The sequence below is a fragment of the Cavia porcellus genome, unplaced genomic scaffold (genome assembly GCF_034190915.1).
Source record: "Cavia porcellus strain 051 isolate PalLab524CR breed Dunkin Hartley unplaced genomic scaffold, mCavPor4.1 scaffold_29, whole genome shotgun sequence".
Taxonomy (NCBI): Eukaryota; Metazoa; Chordata; class Mammalia; order Rodentia; family Caviidae; genus Cavia; species Cavia porcellus.
In genome coordinates this window covers 49521552-49536845 of record NW_026947512.1, presented here as the reverse complement: position 1 = coordinate 49536845, position 15294 = coordinate 49521552, and the positions used below count along the sequence as shown (strand labels likewise).

General features: G+C 44.4%; 1 protein-coding gene across 7 annotated transcripts in view; it reads left to right on the top strand.

Moving 5' to 3' along the window:
- Nucleotides 1-15294, top strand: part of Slc20a2 (solute carrier family 20 member 2) — a 96702-nt gene that overhangs the window by 64218 nt on the left and 17190 nt on the right. For all 7 annotated transcript variants that reach the window (XM_063239925.1, XM_063239927.1, XM_063239926.1 and 4 more), the window contains 3 exons: nt 1303-1388; nt 4575-4671; nt 11772-11888. In XM_063239925.1, the coding sequence (XP_063095995.1) occupies nt 1303-1388; nt 4575-4671; nt 11772-11888 (300 nt within the window). The remainder of the gene's footprint in view (nt 1-1302; nt 1389-4574; nt 4672-11771; nt 11889-15294) is intronic.

Below are 15294 nucleotides of genomic sequence, written 5' to 3'. Positions count from 1 at the left end.
AGAGTAAGTTTTACAAAAAGTTACTTTTATAATGTGTTTTCTTCCTTTGTATGTTAATAAATCTTAACATAAATCGAAGCCCTCTGTGGTACGGGTAATGCACTTTACCTTTTTTAAGACCACTTTTAAAATTTTACATCATCATTCAGCATTGAAAATCAGTATCTATTTGATACTGAAAGCAGAAGAGAAATGTATTTGATTGAAATCAGCCTAAAGACTAGGCCCAAGGCAAGTACCTTGAATCAAAAGTCTATAGCTATGGTCCTGAGGAAGTATAAAAGGAGGCCAGGGCTGTTTACCCCACAGCTGCCTAGGAAGAAGCTCTCTAGGGTTCCTTCTGGGTGTGGGCTGCTCAGCAGGGTCCAAGACATAGGCTAATCCCCAGTCCCAGTGTTATAACTGCGGACTTCTGGATCTCCTTGTAGCAAGAGGCTTGCACATATGAACCCATGCTCTTTTGCCCCACCTCTGTCCCCTGTATTGTTCATTCTTTTACCAGAACCATTGCTAACAAATGACTCAAGTTTAACCTTGCTTATGACAGAGCAACATTCCACTGTGTGCAAGCACCACATCTTTGTTTTCCATTCATCTGCTGGTGGATGTTCAGGCCTCTTCTATGATTTAACTGTAATGCATTTTGCTGCTGTAAATAAACATGGGTGTGCATTGGGAGCTGTAGGTCAGACTACATCCCTGACTTGCCTAGCAGGTCACAGACCATCAAGAAAACCAGCTGACATCCCAGGCTCCCAGGACACTGGCTCTCAGCTCCAGCAGCACCTTAGAAGTCCCTGGGGTGCAACTTACAAACCAATGCCCAGACCTCATTCAGGACCATATCAACTTACGGGATTCTGAGGGTAGAGCTCCATGTGTAGCTGATTTGTGAAAACTACCTGAGTGACCCAGTGTTAGCCCCATCAGGCACAAAGTCAAAGGCAGAGCGCTCCCTCAGTGAGGTGCCTGCAGTGTCAGTACCAGACTGGTCTGTGGAGCAAGAGTGACCCACCTTCTGATTGACCTGCCAGTCTGAGTAGGTGCTAGGTCTCTGCAGAGTCAGATAGGCCCTGTGGGAAGTCAACAAATCTGCCTCCTGGGCTGGTGGTGGGGAAGCACAGAAGGAGGCAGGCATATGCAGGACAACCTGAAAGGCCTAGACTCGTCTCCTGGCAGAGCAAGCTGTGGAGAGGCAAATATCTGTTATATCTAGCAATGTTATCACTGTTATGTAAATTGTAAGTACAACCTCAGTTATGTACGAATTTAACATTCACCAGATTTTTTTTAATTATTCAGTTGCTTCTTGGTTTATATCTCCACTGTTGTCTGGTTTCATGTCTGGCGTGCTGTTTATACTGATCAGAATGTTCATCTTAAAAAAGGTAAGTGAGGCTGCTGTTTCCTATTACATTTTAGAACTGTCTTTAGTTCTCCTGATAGGGATTCACAGTGGGAGAGGTGGAAGGAGAACTGCCTTTGTGTGGCTAAGGCCTGGCACCTTGGACTCGAAAGTCATAGCACCTGACTGAAGTCAGTTGTTCCTGTGAGTCGCCAGGGGTGCCTGTGTGAAGTGCCCCAAGTCTCATCAGAGCCCACACCTCCAGCGGTGCTGCTGGCTCTGTGTTTCAGTTCATCAGTCAGCACTCCTAGTAACTATGCTCAGCTTCAATAAGGACGGTCATTTTTTTAGGGAGTGGGTACTGGGGATTGAACTCATGACCTCACGCTTGCCAGGCAGGCACTTGTGCCACCAAGCCCTGCCAAGGGTGGGTAATTTTTTCCTAAATATTGAACAGAATGGAATGAAATACTGTTAGGTTCTGAAGTCAGTTGTCATTAAAGATAGCTGGAGGTGTTTCTTACCCAAAAGTAAAGGAATTTTATGTTTTTTTCAATAGAGAAAAAAACTAGAACATTGATTTTGAGGGAAACATACAAAGAAGGAAATATACCTGTACCAGGGTGCATTTTGTCTAAAAAGAAATAAGATTAAAATTAGAACTTACTGAGATCAATGTATGGGGAAAAAAACTAGTGTCATTTGTTTTTTGACTGTCAATGGCAGTTGCAATATATGTTTCTTTTTAAAATGTATTGTAACTTGGGCTGGGCATGTAGCTCAGTAGCGAAGTGCCTGCCTGACAAGCACAAGGTCCTGACTAAGTATGCTAACGTAATTTTTAAAATCGGCACATAATATTTGTGCTTGTTTATGGGGTGCAGTGTTTTGTTTTGATACATGTATGCAGTGGGTAATGATTTCCATCTTCTCAGATATCACCCTATCTATGTATTAGAAACCTCAACACTTTTCTGTTTTGAAATGAATACTGAACCATGATGTCCTTATTTGCCCTATTATGTTATATAACGTTAGAACTATATGTTTGCTTTATGTCACCACACAAAGTACCTAAAAATAAGCAATATAGAGGAGAAAAGCTGTATGTTGGCTCATGGTTTCAGAGGTTTCGGTCCATGGTCACATGGCCCCATTTGGCTGAGCCTGTGAAAGCAGCATTGTAGAGAGAGTGTAGTGGAGAAGGTGTGTTTACCTCTAGGGACTGAGAAGCAAGGGCTGCCCCCGAGACCCAACTTCCTGCTAGAGACCCCTACTCCTTAAAGTTCCCCACCTCCCATTAGTGCCAGAACTGGAGACTCAGGGGACATTCAGGATTCAAACTATAGCAGATGTTTCCTCACCTAACTATGTTTTGATACCCACTATCCATCCACCCTCTGCCTCTCCCTACTTCTTACTTCTGTTTGATCAAAATTCTTAGCTTTTACAAATGAGGGAAAACATACAGTTCTTGACTTACTGTGCCTGGCTGCTTTCACTTAACGTAGTGCTGTTCCCAGTGCTGTTCACAGTGCCTGCATCGTCCACCTCACAGATCGCCGTGGTATTGTGTTACATCATTACCACAAGCAAAGAGGGTGGAGTGAATGAGATACTTTGAGAGAGACACCACATTCGTGGAATTTTAGTTAGCTATTGCTATTAACCTCGTAGTGTCCCTAACTGATAAACTTATCCTGCATGTGTATGCAGAGGAAAAACATAGTACATACGGGGGATCGGGCACACCCAGCATCTGGAGACACTTGAACACCTGTTCCTAGGGCTGCTAAGTGAACACTTAGCACATCTAGCATTCTGGGCCTGAAAATCCAGCTCTGCTCTTAGCATCACCCCAGAGTCCACTGAAGGGCTTGCCGTCATCATTTCTTGTCATGCTCTCTCCTGGGCTCCAAGCAGCCATGGAGACATCCATTTGCATCTCAGAAGCCGCCACCCTGCCTAGTTCCTCTGCCTTCAACCCCTTCTTACCTGGTGCCCTCACACTCAGCCTTCCCTGCTCCCGCCTGGGAGCCTGCCCACTCTGACCCCACGATGTCCTGCCTTCTTCCCCCGGCGCACTGCTGTCTCCTCCTACATTTGCCACTTTGTGCAGTGCTTCATGCCTCACTGCTTTGCCTGTTTGCCGTCCTCGATAGACATTCTGTTCATTCTGGTACTCACCACTCACCACCATCCTATTGGTCAGTGACAGCGGCTCAGGTGTGTGACAGGCTGTGACTGATAGGCAAGAAGGAGTGAAACAGGAATGACCCAGAGAGAGGTTGCAGTGAGAAGTGTGTCATGTGAATTGCCAGAGTAGGTTGTCTGAGGCCACGGTGCAGATGAGTGGCACTTGCCTGACATGTAGGATACCAAGCATTGGATCCCCAGCACCGCAGAAGACAAGATAACTGCCTTGAAAAATAAACTCAAGACTACCTTCAGATTAGACAAAAGTGTAGTTACTCTTTTCTTCCTGATGGCTTTTGTTTTTTTCAACACAAATAACCCACAATTCTAACTTTCAATAGCTGAAGGTTCAAAATACATTACATATGCATTACAAAATAATTTGAAAAATCTTAGCATACAGAAAAAATATAGAGCTGGGCGTGGTGGCTCACGCCTGTAATCCCAGCACTCGGAAGGTTGAGGCAGGAGGATCCTTTCAAGTTTGAGACCAGCCTGGGTTACAAAGTGAGCTCAAGGCCAGCCTGAGCTGCATAGTGAGACTGTCTCAAAAAGACCAAAAAAAAAAAAAAAAAATATATATATATATATATATATATATATATATATATATATGCTTAATATATTCAGTGTAGCTAAGATGTGGGCTGTCTTAGAGGATCCTCAGAATTTGGCCTCCCAAGTATCTATCCATGTAGATGCTCCTGGACAGGCATGCACTCAGAGTAGAAAGCTGCACAGGTTGCTGAGCTCCCTCACAGTCCCCTTCTGTTTCTGTCCCTGACGTCAGCTCATGTGATACCAGGCTTTAGTGAGCCCGCTGCTCAGCAGTGGCCCTCAAACACTGTGCCATGCAGAGAAATGCCCTGGCCCGGCCCTTTGCATACATTGAAGCAGCTTTTGGGACTCGGCACAACCACCTTTTTGCTGCAGTGGGACTTGGGAAACTTTCTAGAAGTGTCTTGTGTCATCATGCTGTTTCAGGACATAGGCTCAGAGCCCTAACCTCACACTTCATGTCATTGTTACACAGGAGGACCCTGTTCCCAATGGCCTCCGGGCACTTCCACTGTTCTATGCTGCCACCATAGCAATAAACGTCTTTTCCATCATGTACACAGGAGCACCAGGTAAGAATTCCATGGAAGCTGAAACCCATGGGGAAAGGCACATGTTCCTGACTCCCTCAATTTGTTTGGAGCTGGTGTTGTTTGCTGATAATGGAAAGCATTACTCATGGTCGTTACTAAGTAGTAAAACAGTTAGTATTTATTGGTTTGTTTTAAATACTCATGGTATATGTGAGGCACAAAGGCAATAGTCTTTGAAATTAAAAAATAATTTTTTAAAAGTAAATTTAAAAAATTTAAATCCCCTTGTGCTACAAATCCTGCTGAGTTGCCTTAAAATAGAAGTCAACCACTGAGTCTCAGAACTCACACCCCTGGGCCAGCACACACACACACACACACACACACCCTGGGCCAGCATACACCACACCCCAGGGCCAGCATGTGTGCATGCACGCGTGCATACACACACACATACACAAACCCCAGGCCAGCATATACCACCCCCCTGGCCAACACACACACTCCAGGCCAGCATACACCCCCTAGGCCAGCACATACATGCACACACACACACACACACACACACACACACACACACACAGACACAAACCCCAGACCAGTGTACACTACCCAGGTCAACACACACCAGGCCAGCACACGCCTCCTAGGCCAACACACATGCACACACACAACGGCCAGCAACACCCACCGAGAATGCATGAGAGGCCTATGACCATGCTTGGTACTATGCAGGTGTAAGTAAGTACAGCAGTGACTGAGCAGTCTGTGTATGTGTTGCTCACTCCAGAATCAAGAAAGGGCCTCAGTAGGGAGGTGGAATTCCTGGGCTTTGTATTGCATCCAGTGATGATCTTCCTTTCACAGTTACTCTTTTCATCCTATTCTGGTGGCTTTTGCTCTTTTTGCAAGCATTTAGGATTTGAGGTTTTTTTTTTTTTCTAGCAGGGTGTCTTGCTTCCTTGTGTTCTTCCAAATGTCAGAGCCCTTGACTGTGCTGCAGTTTTATTGCACATTAGCTGAAAGAGCCATCTTAAGAGGTGTGTACACTGTTCTAGGGAAAATTAAACTTAATAGTGGATGAGACACTGAGAACAATGTACACACATCCTGGGTTGTGGCGGGAATAATGCTACAGGTGCACTGAAGCTGAATGCTACACGAAGGAACCCACACATCTCTCAGCTCTTCGAGGAGGTTGGTAACATTGCCAGCCCCCTGCACAGGTAGCAAACAGCAGTGTTAGCTCCTGTAAGTGGGAACATACACAACCAGAATTTGAAGTGAGCAACCTAGTCCATTGTGAGACAGCTTAAGAAAGCATTCAGTGTGGCTCCTGTTATGTCCATCATGTGACCAGTACGGACAAGAGACAATGCATTGACCTTCACAAATTCTCTCTTAACTATCTTTAAAGATACCAACAATGCACTTAGGTACCAAGCTGTGCATATTTCATATGTGTTTAATACTCTGGTTAGTGTGAAGGGGCAGCCACCTTCTTAGTTAGGAATCTGTAAGATCATCCCTCAGTGGTTGCTCAGCAGTGTCCCGAGTCCCAGAGATGGTTCCATGTCACCCACAGCGAGCAGCTCTCCTGATGGAAGTGTGACTGCTGTCAGCACCCTCAGTCCCACACTGTGTGACAGAATGGGACAGCAGGACACCTCTGCTGACAGGAATTGTGTCCTGGGATGGTGCAGGTGACACCTGCACACTGTACCTGTGTGGTGGAGACAGTTGTGTCACATTGGTCACTGTTAGCCCTGTGTTTTCAGCTGCCTATCAACAGCAAACCTTGTGCCATCTGATCTATTTCTCCCACCTATTCTTGTGTGGAAAACTTCTTATTTGAAGTTTTGTGATTGTTACTGAAGGAGCAATTATTCATTCTTCCAGTAAGTCATCAAAGCACTTTGTTCATATTTTGGTTCCTGGGGGGATATTTCTAGAACACCCAGTAGAGGAGCCCAAATTCTGCAGCATAGGTGCTGTTCCCTTGGACAGGCTGTCTCTACTTGTCCAGGTGCATAATGAGGTTGCTTAGATCTTAGCATTAGTTTGATTTGTTTTACTTTGTGTCTGACATAGATGAAAATCTTGTACTTGACTTTTTAAAAAATCATCTTTGCATTTTTATCCTAAAAATTGATTAACAAGAGCTAACAGTAACTTAGGAAATAACCTGCTTACTTGGGCTGGCTACAGGCCTGAAGGTGGTAGTTAACTGAAAATGAGAACACAGCATATTTTATTTCAAAAGCATACTTTATTCTCTTAAAGAGTTACTCCCACATTGCTTCTACCTAAGTAGCACCATCAGTGTCTTGAAATGTTGGCTTGCAGCAAAACAAAAAAAGACCACACACGCCTGTGTATCACTGCAGGAGATGTCCACTTGATGAGTGAAGGCATGGGGTAGTGCATATAGTGTCCTTCTGCCTATGTTAAAAAAGGAACCAGATACCATCGCAGGCAGCCACAATGTGTATTCAAATGTCCTGAAAACCTCTGCACAGAATCTCCCCACTTTCCCCTGGGAGGTGGGTTCAAAAGGGGAACGTGACAGGAAACTCTGTGTGTGCACCTAGGTGTCTTTGCCAGTGCTGCTGTTTTTTAAGTGTGTATTAAGTGTAACATTAAAAAGCGAAATTTGCACAGTGAGTCACTGAGAAGGAAGGGGGGCTCCCTGGAAGGGCTCCTTAACAGGGATGGACAGGGACTGATGTAGGCTAGGATTTTACTGATTTCACACCTAAGTTTTCTCCATTGTGCTAACAGTGGTTCTGTGTCTGATAATGAAGCATAGCAAAGAGCGGACTGTGGAGAAGGAGGTTTCGTTTCTTCCCTGAATGGCTTGGCTATCATTCTGATCTTTGGGGGATGTGGAATATGCTTATTAAGATGCTTGAGGTCAGCACTAAATCACTGTCCATCGTGTCTTTGTTGTTCAGCCATGGAAGGAGCACGGGGTGAAAGGCCATGCGGTGGCAGAGTGAGAGCTGATCTGTCGCTCCCGGCACCCACCTCGGCTGTGTGGATGCCAGCAGTTCCAGCCGTGCCCTGCTTTGTGGTCCATGTGCCTTGCCTCTCTGCCCTCAGAAGGTGTAGTTATTTGGAAACAATTTGAGATCTCAGCAGAAAGACAGTCCAGTACAAAGTATTTTGTCATGGATTTTGTGGTCTGTAAGTCAACCTTACGTTTTTAAAAGAAAAAAGTTATGCATTGAGTGTATGTTGATTCAGGTGCTTTTCTAGGCTGAATTCTTATACTTAATTAGTTTTTATCTATGCAGCTTAATTTTTTATATAGTTAATGTGGTTTGGAGCTGTATACATAAATAACTCTCAGTTAACAGATTTTAAAAGTAATTCCTTGTGCGTATTACACTGGTGGAATATAATGTGGTGAGATTGCTGTCCTGTTCCATCTCTCCTCTTATTACAAAGTGATCTTCCTCTTTGCCTGGTGCCCAAGTTTTCACTGCATCTCCCCATTGCTTACACCTTCAGAGGTGCATCTGTCCCCTGCCTGCTCAGCTGGTTTCTTTTGATGCAGGCCATGACCCTGGAGTTTTCTGACCAAGACTTATAGGTCAAATCAATAGCAATGGCAGACAGGATGTAAAGTACAAAGGGCAGGCAGTTCAGTCTTATGGTCCAGTCCAGAGTCCTGAATGTGACCCCAGTTAAGTTAATCCTTTTGGCTGTTGGTCTCGACATAATCTGGAACCCCAAATGTCCCAAAAGGGAGTGTAGAGGTAGGCTTGGAGGAAGCACAGAAAGCTTTCGTTTGCGGCCATGGTTGACCTGGCTAGAAAAGATCAGATAATGAAAATTGTTCACTCATTTTATTGTTATTTCATGGGGTTTTGTTAGTGTGTTTGTTGTACTAGGTTGAATCCGGGGAGTGTCTTTGTTGGAAGTGCTGGACCACACAGCTACATCTCTAGCCCTTTTTATTTTGAGATAAGGTCTCACTGAACTGCCCAGATGCACCTTGAACTTGTGATCTTCTTGTCTCCTCCTCTTCAGCTAACTGGAATTGCAGGCATGCACCACCTCACCTAACTTCATTTTAAAGAAAAAAACATATATTTCAGATCGTTATGCAGATCTTGGATCAGGGCAGCATCGGTCAGCACAGTGAGACCACAAGTAGCACACTTCACAGTCTATCCTCGGTAAACCACCGAAGGGAAAACCTCTTCAAAGCCCTGAAGCTTTGAAGCTTCCAGAGCGATGGTCATGGAGTTAGTTTTCAGCTTGATGTTGCTAATGAACAGTTTTCCCTCAGTTGGACAAGAAATAGCTTTGCAGTGTGACCCTTTGTCCTGTGTGTGAAGATACTGCCAAGCAGATAAAAACCAGGAAGCTGTGGCCACAGACCAGGATGGGGATTGGGCCTGTGGGCTTCCAGAGCAGCTCCAGGCTTCAGGCCCAGGGCAGAGCTGGAGCTGGGATGGGAAGGGGAGGAGGGGCTGAGCTGAATGCGGTGCAGCCTGGAGCAGTGCAGAGACCTGGCCACCTGTGCCACCCACATTTGTGGGTGGAGCGAGAGCTACTCAGCCACCTGTGTACCTCTGACTTTTTGTTCTTAATATACATGAATTCTGACTCACCATTTACAGTATTAACTACTATTTTGTAACCTTTGACAGTTATCAAAACGTTGAACAAAAAAATGTTGAATGAAATCTTAATTGAGTAAGTTTGAGTTGGCTTATTTGTATGAAATAGTTAACAAGGTCACAAAGCCTGCATCACTAACATTTTGTTTAAAATCCAAGCTTCAGTAGCTTACTCCTTTAAAGAAAATAATTCTCAAAAATGACTTTTTAATAGACTTTTTAGTTACCAGTTTAAAAGTAGTTGTATAGCCAGAATGTGATATCTGGTGTCTGTGGTTGACTATGATGGATGCTTTCTGTCCCGGGTTGATCACACCACTTGGCTCGGGACCAGATCACCCCGGGAGACGGCAAGGACGTGCCATCGTGGTGTTAGTGCACGCATATAGTATGTAATGTCTTATTTCCTGGTAGGCCTGGTTAGGTACACAACACATCTTGATTCCTTTTCCGCTGTCCCTCTCCCCTCCATCTCTGGATCCCCTTCTCCTGTGAGAAAGAGCCATCTCTACTTCAGCTTTGTATCTTTTATTTTGCTCTTTATTTATACTTTGGGTTTCTCATATAAGATATACCGTGTGATGTTTAAACTTGTGTGTCTCATTTATTTCACTTAACATGATGGTCTCAAGGTGCATCCATTTTCCTACAGATGACTCAGGTTTATCTTTGTTTAGGCAGAGTAGTACTCTGTTGTGTGTAAATATCACATTTTCTTTCTCCATTCTTCTGTTGATAGATATACAGGCTGCTTCTGAGATTTAGAGGGAAGAGGGATTTGGGGGAAGATACCTACAAGGAGAATAGCTAGGTCGAATAGAATTCGTAGTTTTAGTTTTTTTGAGGACTCTCCCATTCTGATTTCCATTGTGGTTGTACTAGTTTACATTCTCACTAACAATGTAGAAGTTCCTTTTTCTCCACAGCTTCACCAGCATTTGTTATTATTTGATTTCTTGATGATGGGCATTTTTTCTGGGGAAAGATGAAATCTTGGTGTTGTTTTCCTTCCCGTTTCTCTAGTGGCCAGCAGTATTGACTGTAGCTCTTGGCCACTTGTTCTTCTTTGGTGAAGTATCTGTCCTCTTCACTTGCCCATTTGTTGATTCAGTTTTTCATTTGGGGGTCTGATTTTTTTTTGAGTTCTTTATATATTCTAGATATGAGTCCTGTCTCTGAGGACTACCTAGCAAAAATTTTTTCCATCCTATAAATCATTTCCTCACTGTGTTGGTTGTCTTAGAGCCTGTCCTTGCATTGGATAGCACTTGGCAGAAGAATTCACTGTATTTTTTAATCACACCTTATTAAGACACCAATGAAGGGACCAACGATGTAGGTCAGCAGCGTAGGGCTGCCTGGCAAGTGCGAGGTCCTGATTGCGATTCTGGTACCAAAAAACAAAAAAGGAACTAATGAAGGAGGGAGAACTGCCAGAGCTCCTTTGGGAAGTGGCAGGAATGATGGGATAAGTGTGTTTGGGGGGGAAGGGCAAGAGGGATTAACAGCAATGTGTCTTAGATTTCGAAATTTAAGCATTCACTTTACATTTGGATCACCCCTTGTGTATGCAATAAGAAATAGAACCTTATGCCAGTTTCTCAGCTCTCCATAGAAGAAACTGCTGTATTAATCCATAGTGAGGAAGGGTTTTTCTTGTTTTTTGGTTTTTTTGTTTCTTTGTTTGTTTTTTAACATAAGCTGGATCATGCTGTGGGTACTCATATAGCCAGGCTTTGTCACTTACTGGACTTTGGTCCTCTTTACCTGCAGGTACACTCAGACCTGCCTTGTTTGTATGACTGCACTGTGATTATTTTACGCTTCCGTAATGCTGTACACACAAGTTGTTCTGCAGATCCTTGCCATTACAGGTCCTCCTGTGACAGTGTGCTCGAGGTGTGTGTCAGGCATGAGTATGAGCTGTGCATCTGTGAGTGTCTGAATGGTGCCTGTGCCCCAGTTATGCAGATGGGCAACACTGAGAGCAGTCAGCTCGGGGGCAGCAGCACACAGGAAGGCGACGCTGCTGAGCTGTGGTGCTTCTGCCCTTTAACGGGCCACTGGGATCATTATTGCATCTTATTGGAAAGTTTTTTATGTTGTAATTCCATAATGTGATGTTTCAGAGAAGTTATGTTTGAAGGTCAGTATCTTCTGAGTAGACTTTTATTTCTAGGCTGATGTTTACAAGTGCAGCATCCTTGAGCTAGTGCCTTAGGGTGGAGGCGTGGACCCTGTGTAGCCATGTGCTATGCAGTGGTGCAGGTGTGGCCACATCTGCGGCGGGTGGCTGTACTCGCAGCCCCTGTGCCATCAATGTGCGTCGGCAGCAGGGTAGCAGTTAGGTTACCAGCCAGGGTAAGCACAGGTTCACAAGGTGTAGTGCGTCGTAAGCAGAGCTTCCTAACCTAATGTCTTAGTCTGGTTTGGTCAAGCGCTTCATTAAAGACAAAATCCAGGTGCCTCACCACCCACAGTGACATTGCTGTCCATCTTCGTCCCCAGTGCTGGGCCTGGTGCTCCCAATGTGGGCCATCGCGCTCATTTCATTTGGCATCGCTCTGCTCTTCGCCTTTTTCGTGTGGCTCTTTGTCTGTCCATGGATGCGGAGGAAAATAGCAGGTAAGGACCTTTCCTTCTTTTCAGTCACAGATGTGCTCTTGGTTTCTGAGCTTCCACATAACAGGCACAAATCCTGAGGAGCAGGTGGTGATAGTGTGGACACTTCAAAACATGCCCGGGCCTTCACCCCGCCCTGTGCCTCCTGGCTTTTCTGGGTAACCTGTGACCCATGTGAACAGGAAGATCTTCATTGCCGTGGGTAACTATAGAGGTTACTGTGTGGCCAGTTCTGCCAACCTGGTGGGAAAGTGATCTCAAGGAAATACAGATTGCTGCAGTACGGTGTCCTATCACACCCCCAGGAAGGGCAGAGCCTGGAAACCAGTTCCAAGTGTTGGTGAAGTTGTGAAAGTCTCATGTTAGAGTGAACTATAAAATAGCATGACCACTTAGAAAGTTAGTTAGCAGTTCCTGTGAAGTTAACCATACACTTACCACATGACCCAAGACTTCCACTCCTAGGCATTCATCCAAGAGAAGTGAAGATGCACATTCATAAAGCCTTAGCCATGAGCCAGATGTGGTGATGCACATAGCAGGTTGCAGCAGGAAGATCACAAGTTCCCGGCCAACTGGGCTGCATAGTGAGATGTGGTCTGTAAAGGGAAAAGGGAAAACAAAACAAAAAAAGTACCCCATAAGTCTTTCAGTTGTAATAGCCAGAAAACTGGAAGCAACTCAGGTGTTCACCGAAAAGACAGCCACAGTGCAACATATGTGTGCCAAGAGACCGCTCAGGGCTGAAGCAGGCACAGCTCCAAAGTGAGTCTCATGATGTCCCATAGAACAAGAGGAGCTGGACACGAGAGTGACCAGTGTGTGATTCCAGGTTCCAAAATTTTATAGAAGTTTCCATAAAATTCAAGGACAGAGCAAAGTGATTGGCAGTGATGGATATCACTGGCTGCTCAGGGTATATGGGGTACAGAGGAAACTGAAGGAGACAGATGAACTTTTCAGGGACAGGGGAATGGATGTGGCCCTAACAGGGAAGTGGCTGTGGAGTATGCTGATTTGTCATAGATTTTCCATTTAAAGTATATGAGCTTTGTCATATACAAATTATACTACAGGCCAGGGAGACGGCTTAGTGGCAAGCACCTGCTTGGCAAGCCCTGAGTCATGAGTTCAATTCCTAGTACCAAAAAAAAAAATTATAAATTTTACTATAAAATAGGCAATTTTTATAAAGCAAAAAACTATAGCTGAGCTGGGTGCTTAGCCCTTGCCTAACATTTGAAAGGTGCAGGGCCCTGGGTTTAGTAAGTAGCACCAGAGAGAGAAATGAAATGAAATGAAATAAATCAAATGAAATGAAATGAAATGGAGAAAGAGTGAGGAGGAAGGAATGGAGAGCAACAGAAAGGAAGGAAAGGACAGTAGGGTCCACCAGGGCTATTTTGCTATTCCCAGCAACACAGTTGAATTCCAAGCTTTGAAGCCACAGATTTTTATGGGGTTTACACACACACAAAAAAAGAGGAATATTTAAATGTGGCCTCCAATTGTGCTTTGTCGTTGTGTTTCAATATGGCCAGATCTCAATTTGAAAAATGTGTTTCAAAGAAGACCAGAATAAGTGAGGAGATATAACATGCACATAAATTAAAAGTCTCAATATTGGGGCTGGGGATTTAGCTCAGCGGCATAAGCACCTGCCTTGCAAGCAGGCAGTCGTGAGTTCAATCCCCGGTACCGATAAAAAGGAAAAAGACAAAAAAAAAAAAAGTCTCAATATAGTAAAGTTGTTGATTGTTCTCAAGTTGGTCTGTGGCCTTAATATAATTGAAATAGAAATTGCAGCAGGGTGTTTTGTAGACCTAGCCAAGCTGCTTTAAAAATTTGCATAGATAGCCCAAAGGAGTGAGTATACCCAAAATACTTTTGAAAAAGGATAAGTTGGAAGAGCCATTCCTAATGTAAGATATACTATAATGCTGTAGGACAGTGTCATTGGTGAAGGGACAGGCACACAGACGATGGAACTGAAGAGAGTCTAGAAATGAGCTATGCATGGCACATAGACTTGCAGCAGAGGCACAGAGGCAGTTCCACAGAGCAAGGTGTTCTGCCCAGCAAACTGCTTTCTAGGCAGCTGTTCTACACATGTACAGCCAGACACCGGAACCAGAACCTTGGCATAAACCTTAGACCTTAACTCAAAATATTTCATAGGTCCAAGTATAAAATAAAAAACAGTAAGACTTTGAAGAAAAAAGAAGGGGAAAGTTTTGAGACCTTAGGTTAAGCAGAGAGCTTCCAGACATGACACTGAAACCATGATCTGTAGAAGAGATTGATAAATTGAACCTTAGCAAAAGTAGAAACTTTTGCTTTGAGAAACCTCATTCTAAGAAGCTTCTTTTATTGACCAATAAAGAAAATTCACCAAAATAAATAAACCATTTCAGATAACTGACTTTTCCCAGATAAGAAACATGAAGTGGTGAGTGAGGCCCCCCCACCGACTGTGTGGGCAGAGGCTGCACCCCAGGTGTCTCCCCTACCCTTAGTGGCTGGGGCCCCTGTTTCATCACCTGAAGGATGCAGCAGGGCACAGGATGCAACATCTCTCTCCACAGCAGCGTAGTGGATATTGGAGTTGGGCTGAGTCACAGAGGTATCTCACGCCAGTGTTACAGACCTTAGGGCTGCATTTCAGTGACTGAAAAGGCCAGCGCCACAGAGACCGTGCCCAGGATCGTGAGTGTCATGGTGGCACTGGTAAAGCTTAACTGTGGGCCACTCTGGGAGTTACAGTTCCCTTCTCTAGCCTGACCATGCTGGTGCTGATGCAGACCTGAGCCGGTTTGAAAACTCATACAAAGTCAGTTTATGGCATGTCAATTTAAAAATAATGAGGTTAAAAATCCACTTTAGTGCATAATGGCAAGGCCACATTGCTAAGGGATTTAAAACCAGCTTCTTTTTTCTCTCTTATGAAGCTGCTTCCTGCTCCTGCTCAGTGCTACCCACCAAGTTCATGCAGCTTGGCCCAAGATGGGTCACCTCCCCTCCCCTGTGTGTCTGTACACCCCATAGGGTGACAGACTGAACCAGACACTTTTTCAGTTAACTAACCTGAATGTCAGGGTGGGATTCTTTGCTTCCCAGATACAGACTGTAAGTCCTAGCAGGAGAAGGCGCTGTGGCTGTCCATGTCACTTAGACTGCATCCTGCCTTATGGTGACCTCAGGTCACTGAAGTACTTAACCTTGATCAGTCTTCATGGGTATTATTCTGCTCAGCACAGTAGTAGTCTCAGATTTCTTTATCACACCAACTTTTATGAAAAAAGTAAATGCTTTCCTCAGAAGGAAAAGGGAAACTTTTTAAAGTTTAAAAAATTCTCTGCTTTAAAAAGAAGCAAGAGACCAAGCACAGTGGCACATACCCCTATCCCTG